General features: G+C 41.4%; 2 protein-coding genes across 4 annotated transcripts; one reads left to right on the forward strand and one right to left on the reverse strand.

Moving 5' to 3' along the window:
- Positions 1–835: 835 nt before the first annotated feature.
- On the reverse strand, positions 836–12,080 carry LOC108919102 (uncharacterized). Of its 2 annotated transcripts, none has more exons than XM_018726875.2 (6): positions 11,843–12,080; positions 11,418–11,482; positions 8,418–8,762; positions 3,730–3,957; positions 3,204–3,299; positions 836–1,995 (listed from the first exon to the last, which is right to left on the reverse strand). In XM_018726875.2, exons 2-5 carry the CDS (start codon positions 11,467–11,469, stop codon positions 3,208–3,210), a joined length of 717 nt encoding a protein of 238 aa, XP_018582391.1. In that variant the 5' UTR covers positions 11,470–11,482; positions 11,843–12,080; the 3' UTR covers positions 836–1,995; positions 3,204–3,207. The 2 variants fall into 2 exon arrangements, with proteins under 2 accessions (XP_018582391.1, XP_018582390.1); XM_018726874.2 differs by having other exon boundaries at positions 11,418–11,544.
- A 3,389-nt stretch (positions 12,081–15,469) lies between these two features.
- LOC108919110 (carcinoembryonic antigen-related cell adhesion molecule 20) lies at positions 15,470–24,707 on the forward strand. 2 transcript variants are annotated; one of them, XM_018726884.1, is made up of 9 exons: positions 15,470–15,542; positions 15,657–15,712; positions 18,431–18,778; positions 18,958–19,224; positions 20,068–20,355; positions 20,567–20,671; positions 20,811–20,872; positions 20,967–22,823; positions 23,693–24,707. In XM_018726884.1, exons 2-9 carry the CDS (start codon positions 15,679–15,681, stop codon positions 23,717–23,719), a joined length of 2,988 nt encoding a protein of 995 aa, XP_018582400.1. In that variant the 5' UTR covers positions 15,470–15,542; positions 15,657–15,678; the 3' UTR covers positions 23,720–24,707. The 2 variants fall into 2 exon arrangements, with proteins under 2 accessions (XP_018582400.1, XP_018582402.1); XM_018726886.1 differs by having other exon boundaries at positions 22,557–22,823.
- The last annotated feature ends 400 nt before the right edge of the window (positions 24,708–25,107 follow it).

The raw sequence follows: 25,107 nt of genomic DNA on the forward strand, positions 1-25,107 counted from the left end.
TATGAAAAGGAGTTTTTGCATCCATATGTGTCCTGTTTAAGCAGCTGAGGGTTGTGCATGAATCCTATCCATCCACGTGACCTTCAGGACCAACTGGTCCATCAGTTGATCTTCTGTTCCACCAACTAATTCTGAACGGGGCTCTGTCCCACATCGACTGTGAATGGGATCTGTGCTCTCTGGTGTGGATGTTTGCAGTATGTTTTGCAGAAGAATATCTAGAAAGAAAGGTTCTCTCTTTATAGACAGAAATGACTGCAACAATATATGGTGACAGTCACAGTTTAGTTGTTTTCCATTTACTTTCTTTTTCTTGACTTTAAGCCAGAGAAAAATGTTGAAGGAAAAACAGCTTAATGGTCAGCTTTGTGTAACTTTCATTATCACAGTAAAGTTAAAAATCCTGTAAGCATATACACAGAATATAACAAAGCAATGCATAAGAATACAAAATGATTACTTGCAGTTTCGAGGTACTCTATGGAGATCAGTATTCTCAGGTCCTTTTTCATTTACTGTGGTTTCCTTAATAATATTAATGACTCTAACATAAAATGTAAATAATGAATCAGCTATGAAAGTGATGCTAACTGCATATTCTTAGCAGGCTGGTTTTACCAAATTAGCAAAGCAATCACTCATAGAAATACCTTTTTTTGCATTAAGTTTAATTAGGTTTAACTTCTTGCCTGAATTAATGTTTTGATTCTTGATCAATATTAGGTGAGATAAATTCATTTAAATTAATTCAGAAGTTTTGTTTTTCCTTTACTCATCTGAAAAAAACTAAGGCAAAAACCTAACTAGGATGAATGACTTCCTTGTCTTTGGCAGGTATATAACTTATAGTTCACATCCATTTCTTTCAACAATGTTAAAAATGAAAAATATAATCATATGTTTTCAAAAATGACTTTTATCGGGGTTTTTGGACCAGCGTCCACGTAATACTTCTTATTGCCAGCAACATCACCCATATTAGTGACAGAAAGTGTCCTGCTGTAGGGACACAGCATTTATAACATCAACCGCTCTGATTAGTATCTAACAGACAACTTCTCAATATTGATCTAGAGAGATCTAGTAATTTACTACTATGGTCATATTATTAACTGATGCAAAAATAAACTTTGATTAGCTGTGTAATGTTAGTTGCTGTGTTTAACAGTATGACTTTGGCTTGAGCACAGATGGTGGAGCAGAAATATCCTGTAACAGTCAAGTTGTCTTCTCCGCTTGCAACTTTGCTGATTTACTCATGATGCAGTGAGCTGTTTGGCTGTACATTCTCATCCAGCTCAGTCGTGTGGAGTGTACATGTTCTCCCCATGTCTGCTCCCGGTGCTCTGGTTTCCTCACCACTCATGCAGTTCAGGTGAGCTGGCAATGCTGAGTTGCCTGTAGTGTGAGTGTGTTTGTGTGTGGCTCCGCTATAATGGACAGGTGTACCCTCAGCTTTGTGCCCAGTGATTCTGAGAAGAGCTCCTAGTGAGTGAGTGAGAGAAAATGAATGTCATTCTGTGTTGTCATGAGCAGTATATGAAGTCCAAGACAAAGAGAATTTATCATAAACTTTGTAAAACAAAGGTTTTATATCATTATATCTGCGAATAGTCATGTTGTATTTTTTATATGGATACTGAAATGAGTACTTTCACAGAAAACTCCCTTTAATGATTAGTCTTTCTGGCCTCCAAGGTCCCCTAGACCAGATGCTGATCTTGGACCAGGTATTTGAAAATGATGAATATTGAGGCCAGTGCTTGGAGTTATATGCATCTGAAGAGTTGAAGATCTAATGCAGGCTGGAATGCTGACCTGTAACAAAGTTAAGGGACTGGACCAAGACATGTAGCTTCTCAAGAGGGATTGACTTATATAAAAAAATATTATGAGCATAAAATTGTGTGACACTGAGGTTTCTGGCATTCTTTGGTTTTGAGTTGGAGGTATCAGAACCAGGTTCTTCAGGCAAAGTAACATGGGAACATTTACCTAGAAAATATAAAAGTTTAAGTCAGAGAGGCTTAGCTGGACAACAGTTTTCTTTCATCAGCTGCAGTACATAATATTGAGCATATTATAATATAGAGTAATACATGAATAATATACTATGTTATTAACTGGTCTAAAACAACTTGTCCATGTCATGTTAGCTTGTATTTTCAATAGTAATGACTATGGGTGGAACAGAAATGATGAAAAGCAGATATTTAGCATTTCACATAGTTGTGTATCAAGCTATAGATTAAAAAAAGATGAGATGTACGTCGTTTTGGACAAAAGCATCTGCTAAATGAATACATGTAAATGTAAATGTAAAAATCTGACAGTCTTTCCTTTAAAAATGGCAGAGAAATTTTAAAAAACTACTGGCATCCCTTGATTTATGAAATTGATCCATTCCTATAAAATGGTGCTAATATTGATATTTTGGATTCCAAAAGCCTACTTTCCCTTATTTTCATTGTGAAAAATAATAACAATTTGTTCCCAGCCCCTCTGAACACCCTAGATGAATTTTTCCAAATATTACTAGAAAATTGTAAAATTACACCTATTACCTTTACTGTCTTCTTCCAAACCATGGTCAGAAAACCAAGGGAATTTTTTTCTGGAGTTACTTCTCCAGATTAATTCTGACTTCTTTTTAATTGACAAGTTCTCTGCGGAATGAATTATAAACTAAGGAGGAATCACCTGAACACATCACATTTATTGTGTACTTTATAAAACAGTGCACTGTCGCTAAAAATGCACATACCTGCCAAAAACAGACAAGCTAAACTTTTCCTGCTAATTGCTCTGCTCATTCAATTAAATAACACACCCCATATGGCCAACAGACAATTTTGTGGAATTTCGTACTTCCCACAATGCTCCAGTCTCTGACAGACCAAGAGCTCTGGATGCAGACATGACAGCTACAGTACATTACTGCAGTTTTGCTTTACATGTGAAATGTGTTTCTTTCAATTATTTTTTGGGCACCTTTTGGATAAATTTTGTTAAATATATCAATATCAAAAGCCAAGAGCCATTATCCTGAAATTTAAAGAGATAAAGACAGTTTGTAAATCAAGGGATGCCTGTAATGTATTTAATGGTCATTTTGTATTGTCTTATACAATAAGAGTCACATAAAGAATATTGTACTTTAGTATTCCATCTTTATGAGATATGTCCTAGATTATATGCCTTACTGTTTCAGACAAGGGAGATGAGAAGACCAAGTAGAAGGAAGACTATTTTCGCAATCCAGCCCGTATACAAGGAATTGGCACCCGACATCAAGTCACCTGTAGTTGCATTAAACTGGTTATGACTCAACAAAGTTATTACAAGTATGAGGCTTTTATGTCTATGTTGAAATATGCTTACTGTAAAATAGCATTCCTTCTTAAACTTGAAATTAAGTGATTGCAGATGAGTGCATTGTAAGAAGCACTGTGTATCACTGCATCATAAGGTAAAGTTCAGAGGGGTATAAAGACAGTTTACATCTCTAAATGGATCGACATTACAACAAATGGGTATTGTCTAACTTTCATATGTTATGTGAAACGTTTCTTGATGTACATGTCAGAGTGCAAATAGACAACAGGTACAGATGGTTTAGAATGGGCACACAAAGGCACAAACAAATGAACTTGTACAAAGAGAATAAGGAACACAAACTGAAAATTTGGTACAAATGGATAAACATGTGGCACAGTTGGGGAAACTTACTTGTAATGTAGGTAGCTGTGCTTCTCCCCTGGCTGCTAGTCACTACACAGGTGTAGTTACGCCCGTGAATCCCTGATGGGAATAGCTGTTGTCCATCCGCCGACAAATTAGCGGTCTTGTTGGACACAACCTCCCCGTCCACCAGCCACTGGAAGGCTGGACGGTCCCACTGCTCCCTCTCCCGGGACACATCGCAGAGCAATGAGATGGATAATTGAGGTGGTACCTCTGGGAGCCCAAGGGAGACAGTGAGAGAGAGTGAAATAGAGGTGAAAGAACATAGCAAGCAATCAAGTAGGACAGAAAGAAAGACTGGTGAAAAATAAAGAAACTGCATTCATCATCTTTGGTACTCTGCGATGGACTGGTGTTCTATTCAGGGTGTATCCCTCTCCGGGATAGGCTCCAGATCACCGCGACCCTGCTCAGGACAAAGTAGTCATTGAAACTGAATGGTTGGATGGATCTTTGGTACTACATATCTGTATAAAGCAGCACATTTCTCAACAAAACAGATATTTTGAAGACTGTTTAGCAAGCTACCCTTAATTTATTACATTTTAAATGTTTTTAGAGAATACTTCAGCATGACTTCAGTTGAATTCTGATGCAGAACAGAGTTACTATATTGTACAAAAAGGATTTCAATAGATTGGAGTATATCAATTCTCTGTAGATGATCAGCCAGGGCTGTTTCTGTAGAACACATCATAATGTAACTCCAGTGGAAATATACTTGATTCTGGCAGTAACACACACACATTTTCAGAACCACTTGTCCCTTACGGGGTCACGGGGAACCGGAGCCTACCCGGCAACACAGGGCGTAAGGCCGGAGGGGGAAGGGGACACACCCAGGACGGGACGCCAGTCTGTCACAAGGCACCCCAAGCGGGACTCGAACCCCAGACCCACCAGAGGGCAGGACTGTGGTCCAACCCACTGCGCCACCGCACCCCACAAATTATTTTTAAAATGATATCATAAGAGGGGGGTGCAGCGGTGCAGTGGGTTGGACCAGGTCCTGCTCTCTAGTAGGTCTGGGGTTCGAGTCCCGCTTGGGGTGCCTTGCGGCGGACTGGCGTCCCGTCCTGGGTGTGTCCCCTCCCCCTCTGGCCTTACGCCCTGTGTTGCTGGGTAGGTTCCGGTTCCCCGCGACCCCGTATGGGACAAGCGGTTCAGACAGTGTGTGTGTGTGTGTGTGTGTGTGTGTGTGTGTGTGTGTGTGTGTGTGTGTGTGTGTGTGTGTGTGTGTGTGTGATATCATAAGAGACAGCATAAAAGGAAAAGGAATGATATGGTTAAAGTTATGCAGTAAATGCACCTCAGTCACAACTGGTAATACTGCTAAACTGTCAGTGCAGTAAACAGTGGTGCTCAGTCCTGGTTCTCATATTCCTGCTTGTATTGGTTTTTATTTCAGCTGAATTCATAATTATCCTTGATGGAGCTGTTGATAAAATGAATCATTCAAATTCACATTAGATCGAATGCATTAGCAAATGGTTAGAATTAATGCAAGAAAACTGTTAGAGTTGTACTAGCACAATTTTTTATTCATTTGATCTTTTGCTGAAACTTCAGAAAAAAAAAACAGAATAAATTAGTACTGAATGCCATGCGGATTAGTTAAAATTTTAATATCGTGGCTGGAGAGCTAAAATCAATTAGTACATAACAGCTGTAACAACTGTTTTATTAAAATAATGGCTGCTATATTAATAAGTTTAATGACAGTTAAAATGATTTTCTTACCAATCATTTCATTACCACCAATATTTATGTGAACAACACAAATTTAAAACTATTTAAAAATTCTGGCCCCAGCGTTTGAGAACACATACTAATGAACTGGTTTTCCATGATTGCTAAGAGTGGGTGGCCAAAATAGCAAAAATACTAAATGATTTATTGATATTGATGACCTATTATAAGAAGTAGAGCCACCCTTTGCTTTCAGAACAGTTTCAGTCCTTCTTGAAATGCTGTCATACGAGTCTTGAACTGTATGTAGTGGGATTTTGCACCATTCTTCAGGAGGAAAGCCTCCAGTTCTTTAAGGGATGAAAGAGGTGGAAATGAACTTCCCATATAGGTTTAATGATGTTCAGTTCTGGTCATTGGTGATGCCATGAAAAGCATTTGAATTTATCCTGGTGTTTATCCATACACTGCTCTTGAATATGTTTATGAGAACATTAAGTAGAAACACTGTTTATACCATAAGGTATACCTAGTACTGTAAAATGGCCTCATATTCATTGGTCTTTATACAACTATGCAGAGGAATAATCAAACTTAATGGCTTTCACAAGATTGCTGCCCATACCATTATGGATCGTCAACCATGTTTACCAGCTGGCAGCAGACACAAGAAAGACACGACAGGGTTGAAGGCATTCTTTGCCTTTTTCCAAACAGAAACTCTTGTGGATGGAGGGAATAAAGTGAAAGACGGTTCATGCAACCATGTTACGTTTTTCGTTGCTTAGGGGTCCAGGGTTTGTACTCGTTACACCAGATTTTGTGTTTTTGTGTGTTGGCCTATATATAAGCAGTTTTTGAATGGCAGCCCTGCTATAAATTCCAGCTTTCTGAGCTCAAGATGTACAGTTTTTGTTGAGACTGGGCCACAAAGGTGCTGGTTCTGTTTTGTGGTAATTTTTGAGGCTGTACTTTCGTAGCATTTAGCAACTATCCTGTGAAGAGTCCATGTCCTGTGAAGAGTTCCTATCAATGAGCTTTGAATTGTGACCACTGTTCGCCATATGGTGTCATCATACTTGAGACTATTCCCATTGACATATTATATATAATATTTGCAGTTTCTGGGCCCACTGTACTTGTAATCTAGGGAGTAACGGTTAGCTTCTTTGGAATTCTTCTGCTTTGAACATTTACCTATATATGATGATAATTGATAATTGGCACTCAACCTAATGTGACTCAACTTTGTTCCTGCGTCTGTAATTGTGATTTAGTTGCTTCAGTTAAACTCCCATTTTATGTGGTGTTTTTTGTACACCCCCTGTATGCTTTAAATTCTATAATGTATGATGTATGGATGAGTGACCCATTGTAAGAAGTGTATCTAGCAGTGTAAGTCACCTTGGTGAATAAGGTGTGTGGGCTGATAACACTACATAGAGATCACTGGAAGTCACTTTGGAGAAAAGCGTCTGCTAAATAAATAAATGTAAATGTAAATAATCTTGTCCATTTCAATGAAATAAGTAACCAAAGCTGTGGGATTTCTGTCTGCAACAATGGTATTGCAATACCGGCATAAGTATAAAAGTATCTTTGTTAGATGTTAAGAGCATGTTACTGAATTAACCATGTACCTCTAACTATAGTTAATGCTTGAGGATTCATGGTTGCTTTGCAGAAGGTAGCATGTGTTTGTTACTTTCTGAATGTAAATGAGTAGAAAATGACAAAATATACTAGTTAAGCAAAAGGTAAATAGAGCCTTATGAAGGTAAATCATTAAGATACACTGCAAGAACTTTGAAATGTCAAACTGCTTTGGCCAAGCCCATCAAACGATTTACATCTACATTATATTTACATTTGTTCATTTAGCTGATGTTTTTCTCCAAAGAAACTTAAAATTTGAAGAGCTTTAAAGAAAGAGGAAATCATGAGGACTTAACAAGGTTAGGCAGGTCAGAGGTGACCTCAAAATGACAGAGTAAGAATATCAAATAGCAAGTCTGTAAAACTAGCAGAACTTGCCCTTGAAACACAAAATCAGCTAAATGCAACAATTCCGCATGAGTGAGCACCTTTATGGTTTGCACTGTCTAAAATGGAAGAGGCAGTGTCATGGTCTAGGATTGCTTTGCAGGTGATAAAGTTGGTAATCTTCACCATGTTCATCATGGCTATCATAGCATAGCTCAGAGACATGCTGTCCCATCAGGGTTTTGCCTAGTTGGACTGTTCTTCATTGTTCTGAAATATAATCAGCTGATACAACTCAAAGTTCTGCAAGAATTTTTTGGTGAAGAATGAGACTGATCGAAAATGATCACTTGGCCTTCTCTGTCATTGGATGTGAATTCAAAAGAATGGGATAAAACGTTAATGCAGAGCAACTCACAAATGCTCTACTTCTCTGGGAATTTCTACAAATGAGTTGGGAAGTCATGTCAGCTGATATCCTGTTCAGATTTGTAAACCAAATACTAAGCTTATAAAATTGTCATTAAGGCAAAGGGTGGCTGAATCAAGGCTAGCATCCCAGGGGCAGTTTTCAGTTTTCTCGAATGTTGCTTTGATTCTCCTAACTTTTTAAGAAATTTACTCTAAGACATTTTGTTTTCAAGTGTTTACAGATATGTATAGGGGGTAAAATATTGCAAATTATGAATAAAATTGATACTAGTATGCTTACTTAAACATTTGACTTATGGTTTAAATCATTCGTTCATTAAGTTGATTTATCAAGTGATGATTTGCAAAAAAAAATGCGTATACAGTGCCTGGCAAAAGTGCTCATACATTACAAATCTTTTAACGTCCTTATTTTTGTGCAAATAATATTTTTACTGCAAAGTATTAATGCCAAAAAGGTACGTATTAAAAGCCACAATGAATTTCTCAGAAAAAATTCTGTAGACGTGCAAAGAACAGGGTTGAGCTAGCAAGCAGACATCTAACAAAAGCATAATTTGAGCTCTTACCAGCTTCTCTGACAATTCGTTTGGCAGACACCTGATTTCCGTTGTTCTCGGTAACCCTCACTGTATAGATCCCACAGTCCTCTTTGCGGAACTCTGTAACTTTCAGTGACATTCCTTGCATGTCCAAGGTTATACGAGGATCAGAGTCAGAAGTGCTGGGTGGAAACTCAGCTATTCTCACTCTCCTATTGGTAGGCTTCTCTGTATGTCTTTCCCATGTCACCTTGGAAAAAGTTCTAGCAGTTCTGTTGATTTGGGTCTCCAGAACCAGAGTTTCACCTAGAGCCACATACAGGGGTTTCTGACCCGAGAAGTGGATCAAAGAACTCTGGTTCTGCCCAGGCACTGGAAAGTCGTAAAGCATGGAATTACTGGAAGTCATCACCCATAGCTATGTCAGCATGAACAAATTTTCACTGCAACTGCTGGACAATAACAGTTGTTATATGCATGTTTCATTTCTTCTTTATCCAATATTTAAAAGTATTTCAACCATTTTGAACTGTGACTGTCTTTGAAATATTTTACCCACAGTGGAAAGTCTGTGCAGGGAGGAAAAACATGGATTATAAATCCTATGTCCTAATCCAGTCCTATGGATTGGATTCATTTTCATTGAAGTTGACTTCACAGATCTAACTGACCTGGTATCATTTCTGAAAAGTCTACTTGGCTTGTGTACCCCATTCGTTTATACCTAATCCTTTTTGGAGACTGGCAGGTTCTTGATCACTGTTATCATACCCTCTTGTTCTGTTACCAAAGGTTACTATAATTAAAGCATTCCTCAGAGAATCACATTGCGATACAAACATCCCCATTGTTTAACTAAATCTAACATCACTTTTATAAGATTCTAAAGAATGCAGTTGTTAAGTGGCATCTTAATAGATATATTATTTAAAAAACTTAAATCTAGTTTTAGATTTCACTATAGTACAGATATTGCTCCAGGACTTGTGTTCCATTAATGTATGGATGAGTGACCCACTGTAAGTAGTGTATCTAGCAGTGTAAGTCACCTTCGTGAATAAGGTGTGTGGGCTGATAACACTACATAGAGTTCATTGGAAGTCACTTTGGAGAAAAGCATCTGCTAAGTAAATAAATGTAAATAAATGTGTTTAGATTAATACATTATTTATATCTTTCCTTGCATCACATTGTAACACTGATACATACAGACCTGAGCACTTAATTTAATTAGTGTGAACTGTTTTGTTTCTATAGGGGGTGCGGTGGCGCAGTGGGTTGGACCACGGTCCTGCTGTCCGGTGGGTCTGGGGTTTGAGTCCCGCTTGGGGTGCCTTGCGACGGACTGGCGTCCCGTCCTGGGTGTGTCCCCTCCCCCTCCGGCCTTACGCCCTGTGTTACCGGGTAGGCTCCGTGACCCCGTATGGGACAAGCGGTTCTGAAAATGTGTGTGTGTGTGTGTGTGTGTGTGTGTGTGTGTGTGTGTGTGTGTGTGTGTGTTTTGTTTCTTAAGTAGAAGAATAATAAATTTTTGGGCCCCCTTTAGGTGTGGAAACCTAGAATCTTAATGATAATGATACTGGCTTTAAAAAATGCCTGGAACAAGTTATCAGACCCTGAACCTTGATTACCCCCATTATGTTAAAAAATGAGCTTTGTCCCATGGTGGCTTGATGTCACAGTGGGTAATGCTGTTGCCTCACAGCTCTTTGGGTATGGGTTCAGAATTGGTTTTGTCTGTACAGAGTTATTGTGTTTTCCCTGGGCTCGCGTGGGTTTCCTACGGATATTCTGGTTTCTTCCCACAGATATGTATTGCACAAGAGCTAATTATGCTAAACTGCCCTCTGATATACCATTGCAACTTTTCATTGGACAAGAGGTTATTGATAAAAGATGAATGAATAGCATCTTCTATTTTGTCACTACTTCTGTGAAAGATACTGCTCAAATATGTAATTTTTCCTTAGAAATACTGTCAAACTAATATAGTAAAAAGCTGGTGTACACATCTGAGAGCTCTACTCTACTGTTGAGTAGAGCTCTATTATTGTATCCTGTTAGTTTCTTGTATCTGTAATTCATCTTTAGGGTTTATGTGCAAGAAAACAAGAAAACTGCTTGTTTCCTCGTGAGAAATATAGACATATTGTTCCAGATTGGTGCTTTGATTTCATATTAAAATCCATTATTAATAACATTCACTAAATTATTAAGGTTATCACTTCAAGGCTTTATGTAGACTAGGTTTATGTAGAATATGTTTGAGACCTCATTATTCAATATAAGCCAACCCAAACCCTTTATTGAACCCTAAATGAGAAGCAGAAAGAGCTTTTGGTAATAGAGCTCCAACTGTATGGAACTGATTGCCTGCTTTTGAGATGAAGAAATAGTCATTTTAATATAGTTTAAATGCACATTTAGTCAGAAACACAAGTGATTGATCTACACTGTAAAGCATTTTGAGGTCGCTTTAAGATGATAGTGTGTGTTGTATGGTATTATGTGATGGTAGTATATAATGTATATGGCAGTATTCCTTTACATCAAGACTTTCCAACTCTTTTTGGCCAAGTATCACAAACATTTCTGTGAACTGGCAGCAGATGTGAAAATCAACATAAGTGACATACTGAATTTCAAATGTCTGAACAGAAAAAAATATTATTTATATTATTGTTTTTTCGTTCAGTGTGCGTTCAAATGTGTGTCTAACCATAGCTGTATTATCATGTGATTCAATAGAATCTATAGCATTTATGGTTTATATAGGTAGCTGGGTATATATTTATACTTTTACAGATGTTCTTCTGGGCTGCATTACGTGAAACGGTGCACTGTGTGTAGCCCTTGGACTACGTGTTTGACACCCCTGCTTTACAACCTTTTTCTTAAACTCATAGAGCAGTTTTCTGTCTGCTATTGCTGTTGGTATAACAAATCTGATGTACTGCATTTGACACTTTTTATTTTCTAGGTGCAGATATCCTAGCAATACAAAGGGACACAAAGAGATTGACTCACACAGCATGAGCACAACACAGATGGTCCCAAATGGAAGTGGCAGAACTCCCATAATGTATCTTCTCCTGTAAGATTTTTCATATTCATAAGCAAACTTCCTGCTAGTATCAGGACAGTGTTTGAGTTCCTAACAGCCAGAAAGATAAAAATATTGAAATAGGATAATGATAACTGTACTGATAGAATGCAAATGAGAACAGTTTAAAAAGAATACTATAGTGCTGTAAACAATTAACCCCCTTTTTGTTTTGCATTCTCAGACATAAAATAACATTCACTTTCCTCTATGACAAGAACTTCTGATTATTTTAAGTAAAATGTTTGATGTAAGATCACCATTTGGATGTCTCCGCCATAAATTTCTGAGTAAATAACCTAGCAAAGCATAGCTTTAGTGAGGAAGATGATAAAAATACATCTCTTACCTCAGGTTCTTTTTTTATTGTCTTCTCATTGCAGGAGTTCTTCCGGAAACTGTGGGCTAACAGCGCAGATTTGAAGCAAAAAATGTTTTTTTTTCTTCAAGTGAAAACTGAAAGTAAAAATACCAATTTTACAGGAAAAAACGCGTTGCCGCACTCGCAGCTGTACCTCCGTCTGTGGCTTATTTTCCAATGAACTTTGCTTGGTGTTTTTTGCATTTGAATACTTCCTTTTTCCTTTTCAGGCTGATAAGCCCTCAAACGCAGCGCTGCAACAGCTAGGCGACCAGATCACTGACACAGAGCAACAACACCCGGACTCTGTTATAATCATTCTCTGGGACTTTAATAAAGCAAACCTCTCCTGATAAACCCTGTCTCACACCCCACACCCATTCAGACCCTCTCTCCACAAATCAACTAACACCTCCAGTAACCCCCACCTTCCCCCCTCCTGCACCTTTGATCTGCAAAGAGGAGGTGCGTCGGGTCTTCATCAAACAGAAGACAAGGAAAGCACCAGGCCCAGACAGTGTCTCACCAGCCTGTCTAAAAACCTGTACTGACCAGCTGACCCCTATCTTCACAAAGATCTTCAACAGATCACTGGAGATGTGCGAAGTTCCTTCCTGCTTCAAACGCTCCACCATCATCCCCATCCCAAAGAAACCCAAAATCACAGGACTTAATGACTACAGACCTGTCGCCCTAACGTCTGTGGTCATGAAGTCACTTGAAAAACTGGTGTTGGACTACCTGAAGGACATCACTGGACCCTTGCTGGATCCCCTGCAGTTTGCTTACCGAGCAAACAGGTCTGTGGATGATGCAGTCAACATGGGACTGCACTACATTCTGCAACATCTGGACAAACCAGGGACTTATGCGAGAATCCTGTTCGTGGACTTCAGCTCAGCCTTCAACACCATCATCCCACACCTCCTCCTGTCCAAATTAACCCAACTCTCTGTGCCCACCTCCATCTGTCAGTGGATCTCCAACTTTCTGACAGACAGGCAGTAGATAGTGAGGCTGGGAAAATTCTCATCCAATATTCGCACGATCAGTACTGGCGCCCCCCCAGGGATATGTGCTCTCCCCACTGCTCTTCTCCCTGTACACCAACGACTGCACCGCAAAAGACCCCTCTGTCAAACTCCTGAAGTTTGCAGACGACACCACACTCATCGGCCTCATCCGGGATGGTGACAAGTCTGCTTACAGACAGGAGGTCCAAGAGCTGGCTGTCTGGTGCAGTCATAACAACCTGGAGCTGAACACGCTCAAAACAGTGGAGATGATTGTAGACTTTAAGAGAAACACCTCAGCATTATCCCCACTCGCCATCATGAACAGCACTGTGGCAACAGTGGAGTCATTCAGGTTCCTGGGCACCACCATCTCACAGGACCTGAAGTGGGAGCCCCACATAGACTCCATTGTGAAGAAGGCCCAGCAGAGGTTGTACTTCCTTCACCAGCTGAGGAAGTTCAACCTGCCACAGGAGCTACTGATGCAATTCTACTCCGCAGTCATTGAGTCCATCCTCTGCACCTCTATAACTGTCTGGTTCGGCTCAGCTACGAAATCAGATATCAAGAGACTACAGCAGATAGTTCGGACTGCTGGAAGAATCATCGGCACATCCCCCCAGCTCTCCAAGAACTGCACTCGTCCAGAGTCAGTAAAAGGGGTAGCAAAATCATTGTAGACCCCTCACATCCAGGCCACTTCCTCTTCGAACCCTTGCCATCTGGCCGGTGCTACAGAGCACCGAGCACCAGGACAGCCAGGCATAAGAAAAGTTTCTTTCCTCAGGCCGTCTACCTCATGAACACCTAAATCTCTCCCCTAGAGAGTAAACCAGTGCAATACATAACGCTATTTATATTTATAACTATTTATGACATCATATCTCTTACTCACACTCCCTTGCATTTGTATCTAGTGACTATTTTTGTATATTGGGTACTTTATATTTTTAAATATTTTTTATCCCTTGTTCACATACTCTATCTTCTCACCTGTCTTGTCACTGTCATTCTGTCTGTGCTGTGGAAGTTCCTGTCACCAAGACAAATTCCTTGTATGTGCGAACATATTGGCAATAAAGCTCATTCTGATTCTGATTCTGATTCTGAAACTGTTTGTTGTATTCTCAGCAGTATTGTGCTGAGAATGATGGGATTTACAAATAAACAAACCAAACATTTGGAGGAAAACAGTTAAATTTACATTTATTTAGCAGGCGCTTTTCTCCAAAGCAACTTCCAATGAACTCTGCGTAGTGTTATCAGCCCACACACCTTATTCACCAAGGTGACTTACACTGCTAGATACACTACTTACACTGGATCACTCATCTATACATGAGTGGAACACACTCTCTCTGTCACTCGCACACTATGGGTGAACCTGAACAGCATATCTTTGGACTGTGGGAGGAAACCAGAGCACCTGCAGGAAACCCACACAGACAGGGGGAGAACATGTAAACTCCACACAGACTGAACAGGGATCGAACCTACATCCTCTCACCACCGCCCAGATGCTGTGAGACAGCAGTGCTACTTGCAGTGCCATCTGTTAGATGGGTAATTCATCATACAGGAAGAAGGTAAATTGGTACTGGGTTAAGAAACAAGAGTTCCTTATTTCAGTTCTCAAATGGGCTTATTGTGCCCCCGTAAAGCTCAGCATCGCCTGTTGGAGACCATTCACCAAAGCCTTTCTGTACAATGCTACACAAGTTGGTTGTGCAGGAGCCACTGGTGTTATAGGTGTGGCGTGTCGACATACTTTCTCCCACAGTTCACTTCCTGTTTTTCTAAAATAGTGCAGTACACAATATATGTCTCCGGATTTCAAACACGACACATAATCACAACACAGATGTGAACTACACTGGGACCTTTATGTATTCTTTTAAAAAGAAGTCAGAATTCATTCTTAGTCTTCAGTTGTAACACTCTTTACTGTAACATGGGTTAATTCATACTACTGTTGCCTCTGGGCTTTTTTCATGTTAATACTAGACATTATACTACAGTAATTTAGGATAAGGTGGTTAACTGGTAGGGCCTTTAAGCAAGTATCAGCCCTCGTTATAGACCGCTTTGTCTGGCAGGCAGTGACACGTAATGAGTCGACATACCTTTAGTTAGTCAGATTATGAAAGCCTCTACTTGAGTGGGGGACAAAGTGAAAATCTGAGGGGTAATGACCACCCCAGACCCCACCTAGCACCTGCCCTGGTGAGTGTACTTCCCACTGCCCATACACCTTCCATTTACACAGCTGCTCACTTCACTTTCCATAAGATGCAAACCTGCTATAATAAATGTAATTCAGTGACACATACGTAGCCTGATTTAAAATAAAATCAATGTAATCACACTTCAAATGCAAATAGATTTCAGCGTTATAGTATCACTTTCTATAATCTTTGAAGATTAAAGTGGTGTAACACAGAAATGTATTTGTATTTGCAGCGTTGCCTGTTTTAGTGGACAGGTGAGTAGAATGAAGGTGGAGCCCTACCTCCAACACCCCAGGAGAACAGGATTGACAGGTTAAAATTCCAGGCGTGGTTTACAGTCAGCTGTGACGGTGAGAAAGAGGAGAAAAGAATCTAAATCTAAAACACAAGTAACAAGTGATTCCACAACAAACCAAAGAGCAAACATGAAGAGGACATACTCAGGTAAATGCATTATGTGCCCTAAAATTTATTCAATATGAACCATGTGAATTGAGCATGATTTTCCGTCATATATGGTAAGTATGATTTTGTACTGATACAAAACTTTTTTTCCAGGTATACTGTTTATTTAGAGGAAATGGGAGCTGTTGTTGTTCTTGCTGTTCTAGCAGGTGAGGAGGAGTCCACATCTCCTTTTTTTCCACTGAATTTCTTGATTAGTGCCCCTTTATTTTGCTTGTTTACCTGTAGGGAAGCTATGGAGGGTGGAGGTTTCTTGTCTTTAGGGGGAAAAACCCCAAGACATGTTTATTTGGTATTTCCTTCAGCGTCAACATACACTTCACTCAGTCAGCAGTCTGTCTTCGGCTTGGCCTGGGAGTGTCTTTCCTTGACTGGAACTTTCAGTATCATACACTGCAACAACGGTAACAACTGTCAGTGCCACAGAAGTGGGATGGTGTTTTGGTAGCATCATATCAGTTTCGCAGCAGTGTCACACATGGTCACAGCGATATCATGCAGTGACTCAACAGTTGCAAGCAAAGGGCTGGATTTACATTTATATTTACATTTATTAATTTAGCAGACACTTTTCTCCAAAGCGACTTACACACACACACACACATTTTCAGAACCGCTTGTCCCATACGGGGTCACGGGGAACCGGAGCCTACCCGGCAACACGGGGCGTAAGGCCGGAGGGGGAAGGGGACATACCCAGGACGGGAGCGACTTACATCTCATAGTAAATATAATGTGTTCATTATGTTAGGAGAAAGAGACATTGTTGCAGACATGTGATTCTTAAGTAAACCTAGTTTGTTTCTTTCCACTTTATGCACCAATGTTCATCGCACGAGTAGGTGCATAAAACTCAAAATAGACTATTCCTGATCACCATCCAACAATTTTTTTGAAAAAAAAATGTAAACGTACACAGACATTTACGTACAATATTGAATGGTACGTATGTTACGACGGATTGAATGAAACCTCGTGCACACATCACTAGATTTGCAAATTCTTTTTCTGAAACTATCATATAACAGCTCTTGATATACAATTTTTGATTTATGGAAGAAAAAATCCATAACAAATTTTAGCCTATCCAAAGAAAAAACATTTAAAAGTCACGTGTTGTATGGGGGGGGGTGTGGTGGTGCAGTGGGTTGGACCACAGTCCTGCTCTCCGGGGGGTCTGGGGCTCGAGTCCCGCTTGGGGTGCCTTGCGACGGACTGGCGTCCCATCCTGGGTGTGTCCCCTCCCCCTCTGGCCTTACGCCCTGTGTTACCGGGTAGGCTCCAGTTCCCCGCGACCCCGTATGGGACTAGCGGTTGTGTGTGTGTGTGTGTGTGTGTTGTATGAGTAAAGCAGACGTACAGTAATGTAGTCATTGGCATTATGTCTGTTGCTGTCTACTGAGTATAAGGAAAACACAATTTGTTTGTGAAACTCACTGCCTACAAGCATACCTATTAAAAACCAAATTAATTGTCTGATAATCATGAAGTTTTATATCATTCTGAAATCATTTACATTTATTCATTTAGTTGACCCTTTTTTCCAAAGCGACTTACAATGTTATGCTACCTATAATTATTTACCCTTTTATACAGTTGGGTAATTTTATTGGAGCAATTTAGGGTAAGTATCTTGCTCAAGGGTACTACAGCTGGAGGTGGGAATTGAACCTGTGACCTTCATGGATTCATGAGTTGAAATCATGGGTTGATTATTATTGTTGTGGCAGTGGGGAGAGCTGTGGATCTCCTATAATACAGTGCTGCCCCTGTGTATACACAGTTGAGCAGACAAGTGAATTTGCATTGGGGAATCATTGTCCCAGTGTTGTTCTGTCTGATCTACTGTTCCTGTTGGGTACATGTGTGTGCTCTGTGAGGCAAGTGCCAAAAGCACACTCAAGGCAGGCTGTGCTATTATGTTGATATTTTAAAATGTACTGATGGTACTTGGGGAAATTGGTTCTGTTTTTTTATGTAGGCTGAGAACACATTATTCTTCTTCCCATTTAAATAATGGAAAATAGGCTTTCGGTGTCTGAAAATTTGACGTATCCAATGTTTTCTGGTAAATCAAGGGATATCACAAGTAAATCTTCAGGAGTAACAGTAATTAATTAACTAGAAATGCTTATCTATGACAATTTTTCAGTATTTTGACAATTATTACATGCTGTCAAGTTGATGTCAGCTACATAAATATAGTGTCTCCAGAATGTCCAGTCCTTTACTTATACTAAATGGAAGGTATCCGTTGTGGTTGTCATTGAGTTCACCTATCTGGTCACTGATTGTCATGTTTTTCCTTCCATTTTCCATTTATGTATTTTCCAGAGAAAAATAGAGTTCTTTGCACGACACGTCTAAAGTATAATAACCTCAGTCTCATCACTGGGGCTTCCAGTGACAGTTCTGTTTTGATTCGGCCCCAGATGCAGCTGTTTGTTCACCTGGTTGTCCATGGTGTCCTTAAAAGTCTCATCCAGCACCAGCGTGCAAACGAGTTAATGTTTTTCCCATCCTGTTTCTTCAATGTCCAGCTTTCACATAAATTAAGTGTTCCGGAATATACTGTTACTTTAACTGTTCTAATCTTTGTTCTTGTAGATACAATGGCACACTTGAAAACATTTTCCAGATATTGTTATGGTATACTGGTACATGTTATATTATTGCTCATGCTGCCCAGGTGCAATCTAGTTTTAGACTGAATCTGTATTTGTATTTGCAATTGAATCAGTCCCCCTATGACAATGAAAAAGGTTTCATGTCATATGTTTCTCTTTCTGCTGTCCTTCTGTATATGTTCATAGGTTTCTGAGAAATATAAATTGCTTGCATTTATTATTGTCCCTTTCTCTAAGCAGTCCTCTCCTCTATTGTGCTGTCCCTGGATCCGGTCCCAATCCAGTTCCAAACGGCACCAGTGCTTGTGCAGACTGGAGGCCAAGCGGTAATCACAGTGGTCACCATCTCAAATGTGCTGTCGATCAGCTGGACCTCTCCAGGCGGGGCTGCGTTGGGCGTGTGGGTGCCTGCTGGTGCGGTGGTGAGCTCTGGCGGACAGTTCAATGGCAGAGTCAATATCACAGCCACACAGCTGCAGATCAGCTCCGTCCAGCTGATGGATGCTGGGAACTTCACTGTCACCGTGGTACCCTCTGGTGCCACAGGGCTGGGGCAAAACTCACGCTCTGTCGAGGTGAGAGTGTATGGTAAGTGGGCGGAAAGGAGTGAGTAGGAGTGCACATGAGATGGTTCTAATAATCAGCAATTAATAAGGTATTGAACAGAGAGTTATTTCATATGTCATGAACATTTTTGCTCATAGCAGGGCCACGCCTCTGGTTTTGTCCACCCATCTTGAAGTATTTACTTTGTCTTACAACAACAGATGCTGTTAATGGAGTGAATCTTTTCGTACCGTCTGTGGCTCTGGAGGGGGGCAACATCTCGTTGACCTGCACCTGGACACAGGGCACACAGATATCAGTGATTTGGGGAAAGGGGGGAGCAACCATTACTCCGAACTCTAGAGTGACAGTTTCAGGGGGGTCCCTGATGATCAACCCTGGCAACAGAAGTGATACAGGGGTGTATTCTTGTACAGTCGGCAATCCTGTCAGTGCTAAAACTGCCACAGCCAGCCTCACTGTCTACTGTGAGTTACTGTGATTTTTGTCTTCACTGTCTAATGTAAATCACCATGGTTCTAATCTAATTCCTCTTCCATTTTACTTTACCTTGTTTCTTAACTTCACTGCCTACTGGGAGTGATTGTACTTCATTTACAGTATATACATTTTTCATAACCAACCTCACCTCACGTACAATTTAAGTCAGTACTGGAAACTCTTTCATAAATATTTACTACAGGGTTTTAATTTCTAATTATGATTATACTGTTGGGGGACAGCCGATAGTGTAGTGGTTATAGCTGCTGCCTTTCAGATCAGAATGTTGCTGGTTGGAATCTCACCTACGGGTATAGTACTCTTGAGCAAGGTACTTACCCTAAATTGCTCCATTAAAAATTTCCTAGCTGTATAAATGGGTAAATAGTTGCAAACCACTTTGGAGAAAAGCATCAGATATACATTTCATTGCATTGCATAATTTGTTTCAGGTCATGTAGGGTTAGTTAATGCATGTAAGTATCACAATATTTTGAGCACTGGACAGTGTTCCAGGGATTGATACAGTGTTACAGGGTGCGATACTGGAGATAGAAAGGTAGCAGATGGCAGCTGAGGAGAAGAAAAAAAAAACATATAAACATAACAATGAAGAAAGGGAGAAAAAGAAACCGCTGTGAGTCCAAGTACCAGTTGTTGCCCATCTATTTTTTTAAGAAAAAAGTATAAAACTTAATTAACAAATGAATTTAGTTTTTGCAGAATATAGCTTAGCTGCAGCAAGTGTTACTTTGGCAAAGTTTCTGTACTCTGTAAGACAAAGACAGACATCATGACGTCTGTGTTGACTTTATTTCTATTTTGTGCAGATGGCCCAGACTCTCCTACCCTGCAGTTAGATCCTCAGGTAAACTGTGTGGGAGGAGGCCAGGCGGAAGTTGGGAAGATGGTGAAAGTCACCTGTCAGTCCGCCTCCCTGCCCCCTGCCCTATTCTCATGGCAAAAAAATGGTCAATCCGTGACTGCAGACCCACTAAACGGCAGTGTGATCACCTTTCAGTCCATCTCCTACAGTCAAAGTGGTGAATATGTCTGTGTGGCCAGCAATGCGATCACAACAAAGACAGCACAGCAGGTCATCAGCTTGACTGTTGTCGGTGAGCTATAATGTTGTGGTGCTGTTGCTTTTAGGAGTCAATGATTAGACTAGTGTTAACATTGATGCTTCAATAAATCCTTTGTTAAACACATGGCACTTCCAGTAAATAGAGTTCTGACTTTTACCACAGATCTCCACAGATACAGCACCACCCCTCTTCTTACTGTCTCTCTCTCTCTCTATCACTCTTTTTCTTTGCTTTCCTCCAGGCACTTGTCTCAGTCCTGGTGCAGTGGCGGGAATTGTCATTGGCTGTGTTCTGGCCATCATCTTAATCATCATTGCCATCATCCTGCTGCTACACTGGAGGAAGAGTGCGTGAGCCTCAGGGTGTTGAGAGATCTGTCACTATCTGCCTGTCCTGTTTATGATTTCGCTTGCTTGCATGTCTCTGTGCATGACTGCTGTGGCCATTGTGGAGGTGATGTTAATGGTGTTTGCACCTTGTTACAGAGAAGCACAGACTCAGACAAGACACCAGGAAATCAAAGTCGAATGGAAACCTCCAACCCAGGGTATGAAACACTGCCTTAGCCTTTATCTTAGCTTAATGTCTTTCTGCATCTATGTAATTAGCTGTATGTAATCTCTAATCTTCACCTCACTCAGAGACCACCATTTCAGACATCCCCCACTGGAGAACCCACCCGCAGTTTAACCTGCAGGCAACGCCCAGACCCCCCCTTACATAACTCTGTCCATCGTGACAGAGTTGCCTGTAGTCAACATCATGCCTATGCTCTCCCAAAGAAGGGCCACCAAGAAACCGGTACAGTGCAACAGAATGGTCTCCAGAACCCCAGTGCCCCAGAGCCCCATGGTCTTCACCAGACCAGTACATTTGCTGACCAAGGGCGTGTCAGTGGGGACACAGTCGCACCAAGTGGTCAGCACAACCTGAGCACAATGCAGCACAACAGCCAGCAGAACCCAAACAGTGTCATTCAGCCAGCAAAATCCAGCATTCTCATACAGACTGGGCCCACGCAACCTGGTTCACTTGCCCCGGCGATCCATGTGACACTCAACACTGTTCTTCCCACAGAGCAGCACGGTAACACCATCCAACCACAAACTATCCACCTTAATTTAAATGCTTCTCCGAACCAGCAGAACACCGATGTATTGCAGAACGCTAACGCAGATCAGCCCAATGCTGCCCTGTCACCAAATCCTAACCATCACAGCCTTATGAATTTCGTACCGAGTGCCCCGCCGCCCTTGAGTCCTGCTGTACAATCTGGACAGACAGCTTCATTGATCGTTGCAGAGAACGGTATTGTAGGCTCTGCCACTCGGAATGGTGCACATATTCAGACAGACTCAACACACCCTACTAACTGCACAGGCACTGATCAGCGGAATGCCATGACACAGACATACTGGACAAACCCCCGTAAAGCTCAACCTTCCTCTTCTCCCAGGCGTGCCCCAGAGGAGTCCCAACAGCTACCTTGGGACAACCCTCATGGCACCCCTGCTTATCCCAATAGACCCTCCACCCTGCAGCAGTTGGGAAACAGCTCCTCCAGCACCACAGAGTCCCAGCATAGTGGGCAAAGCCAGAACACCAACCCCCAGTCCAGGCCAATGGTGCCCAGATCCGTTGGTGGGCCCAGGGGCCAGACCATCACGCATACAACCATGCAGACAGCCACACGTGACCCCATTAGGCACACAGTTATACCGCAAATGCAAACTCAAACTCAGTCCACAGAACAGAATGTCACTACTCACCACCAAAACCTGCTCACTGTCCCAGCACCTCAGAACCAGGGGATGCAAGGACCCATTCGTGCACCGAACTCAAACTCCCAGCAGCAACATGCACCACAGAACAGCTCTGCTCCTGTAGCTGCCAGTCAGAACCCTCCGACACAAACAGTCCTGCAAAGTCCCCAGCAGATACGTGTCAACCAGCCAGGTCCCACTAACCCGGTTTCCTCTCCGCAGCCAATAACATCCCAAAGGCTTGTGGCTCACAGTAAGAGCAATCAAGCATACTGTGTAGCACAAAACCCTGATGGTCAGAGACAGGACCCAAACATTCAAGTGGACACAGTGACACACAGTGCAAATGTGCAGCAGCAGGTCTCACCACAAACTGCCAACAAGGCCAATCCGACTGCACAGGCCCCCGGCGCTCTCACACAAACTGCATTAAAAAGACACACCGCTCAGACCCACAATCCTTTCCAGAACCGGAACGAGCAGACCCGTGCTGTTCTGGCCAGGCAGGTCCAGCAACCAGGCCGCCGGCCTCCCACACCTCCTCCTGTGATACCCCTTGCTCAGTTCCAAGCTCTACCCCAGCAACGCCTCCCAGAGTCCCGCCCCAGGCAACCTCAAGTCACTCGTCGACCAGTGACCCATGCCCACCTCAATGGCCACCAGCTCCCTGGTCATGCACACCCCAGTATGCAGAGACTCCCTCAAACACAAAGGCACCTTACAAAGCAAAGACAGGTGAGTTTTGGCCTTACGGTGACTTGGTTTTACCGGACTCCTCTTATCAGTCTGTGTAACAGAATTGCTTTTTTGTAGGCAGCAGGGTGGCACAGTGAGTAGTGCTGCTGCTTCACAGCGCCTGGGTGGTGCAAGAGAATGTGGGTTTGATCCCCGCTCAGTCTGTGTGGAGTTTGCATGTTCTCTCCGTGTCTGTGTGGGTTTCCTCCTACAGTCCAAAGACATGCTGTTCAGGTTCCCTCATAGTGTGTGAGTGACAGATAGAGTGTGTTTCACTGATGTATGGATGAGTGACCCATTGTAAGTAGTGTAAGTCACCCTGGTGAATAAGGTGTGTGGGCTAGTAACACTATGTAGTATCCATTGTAAGTTGCTTTGGAGAAAAGCATCTGCTAAGTAAATAAATGTAAACATTTTGTGTGCCGTAAAAGATAATTCTTGTGTTCCTGTTTTTTTTATTTTTATTTTTAAATTATGCTGTACTTTGTGATGAGACATTATTTAAAAAACATCTCTTTTGCTAATGAATTTGTGCTCCATTTCAGTTCAGGACAACAGACCTGGCCTAACTGTTCATGTCTAATAAAGAAGATGCTTTTTATTCTGTGTTACAAGTGCAAACAGTTCAAGCACATTCCACCCACTATTTCATCTTTGTTTTATAAGTGACTTGTCATATAGGGGCTGATTACAATTCTCAACTAGGCTATAAATATTGAACGCGTTGCACATCCCTGTTTAAGTGCACTACATCGAGAGCTGTTTCTCCCCATGTCTTTAGCGTGGATTGAGGCTGTGCTGCTTGACAATGCTGTGAATTCGGGTGACATGACGGTAATGAAAAGTATCATTTGTCCCTCTCAAAACAGGCCCCTGGAGGCAGGCCGAGGCTCTAGAACATGTTGGTGCTGACAGTTGGATTGCTAACATGGCCCATTGCTTGACAGGATCTGCAGAGGAAAGTGATGGGGACATCGTGAGAGGGGTCTGATCTGCTGGCCTGTGGATAACGGGAGAACAATAAACCTCCATTATTCCTCGCTATTTGCAATATGGGCTTATTGTTGATGTCATGGACTAATACAGTGGAAATTCAATAGCCTCATTATTTATGCGATAGAACTGTATTGGCTGGCAATTACTTGGTCAGAACAATGAATGTGAAGAGCCTTGTGCTGTTGGCGCCCTACATTCTGAATGATTACGTGCTGCATTTGTATCACCCGAATGATAAGGCCAAGATAATTCCATTGTATTTCAACGCTTCTAGAAACAACAGCAGACCTACAGTAACAGGGACAAAAATATGGAACGGCTCCAGTTATTTGAATGGGATTGACTGGGGAATTGTTGAAAAGAATTGGATGGTCACGGTACTCAATTCCTGTGGAAATGGTAATTCAGTGGCGCCCATGTGTGGACCCTTATATTGACACTGTTCAATTAATGGGATTCCTTGTAGTGTCTTCATGGAAGAGCTGTTCAGTTAACTGTAGAGGGGACCTGAGACACACACCAGCTCAGATTAAATAACTGTATTAATTTAACGACTTGGCAAATCGTATTATTGCAAAGGCAGGAGGTCAATGTGCCAAGCGGCGGGGGGATGCATTTTATGGAAGAATTAAATGAAATTGTTCATTCAGGGATGTTAGCTGTTTGTGACATGCATAGTCAGACCTTCTTTGTTGAATGTGGAGAGGTTCAGGAGCATATTGTTCCCTTACATGTGTATGGCCTAATTTTATATTCTTTTATATTCTTGATATTTGTTTCTTTAACAACTTTTTGTCTTAAATTGTTATTCACATAACCTGCAACCCAGGGAAGCATGAAGAGCCCTTGTTTGTGACCTTTGCTTTTTAAGTTAATGAAATAAAGGATAGTAATAAAACATTTTTATGGCCTCATTGGTGTTTGAGTTATTTCCTTAGGTACAGACATTTATAGACAGGAGACACCCATGGGTACATAGTTAGAAGACTCCAATGGGCCTTGAATGTCCAGCAAAACAATAAATGTCTGTTAAAGCAAAATATTTGCTTAGTTTTTTTGAATCAGTTGTGATTCTTTTAGTTTTATGATTGGGCTGAGCCCTCGTCTATTATTTACTTGTTTTTTATTTTAAGTAAGCTCCTAATTACTCCACTGAAGCATTAGTTGAATAAAGAGTCATCTCAAAGTTTTGTTGTCTGAGGCCGGTGCTAATTAACACGTATTCTCTAAAACCTGCTGGATTTTGGTCTTCCACCACCATGATTAACCACCCCTGTGCAAAAAATGC

This window comes from Scleropages formosus, chromosome 18 (genome assembly GCF_900964775.1).
Source record: "Scleropages formosus chromosome 18, fSclFor1.1, whole genome shotgun sequence".
NCBI classification, from domain to species: domain Eukaryota; kingdom Metazoa; phylum Chordata; class Actinopteri; order Osteoglossiformes; family Osteoglossidae; genus Scleropages; species Scleropages formosus.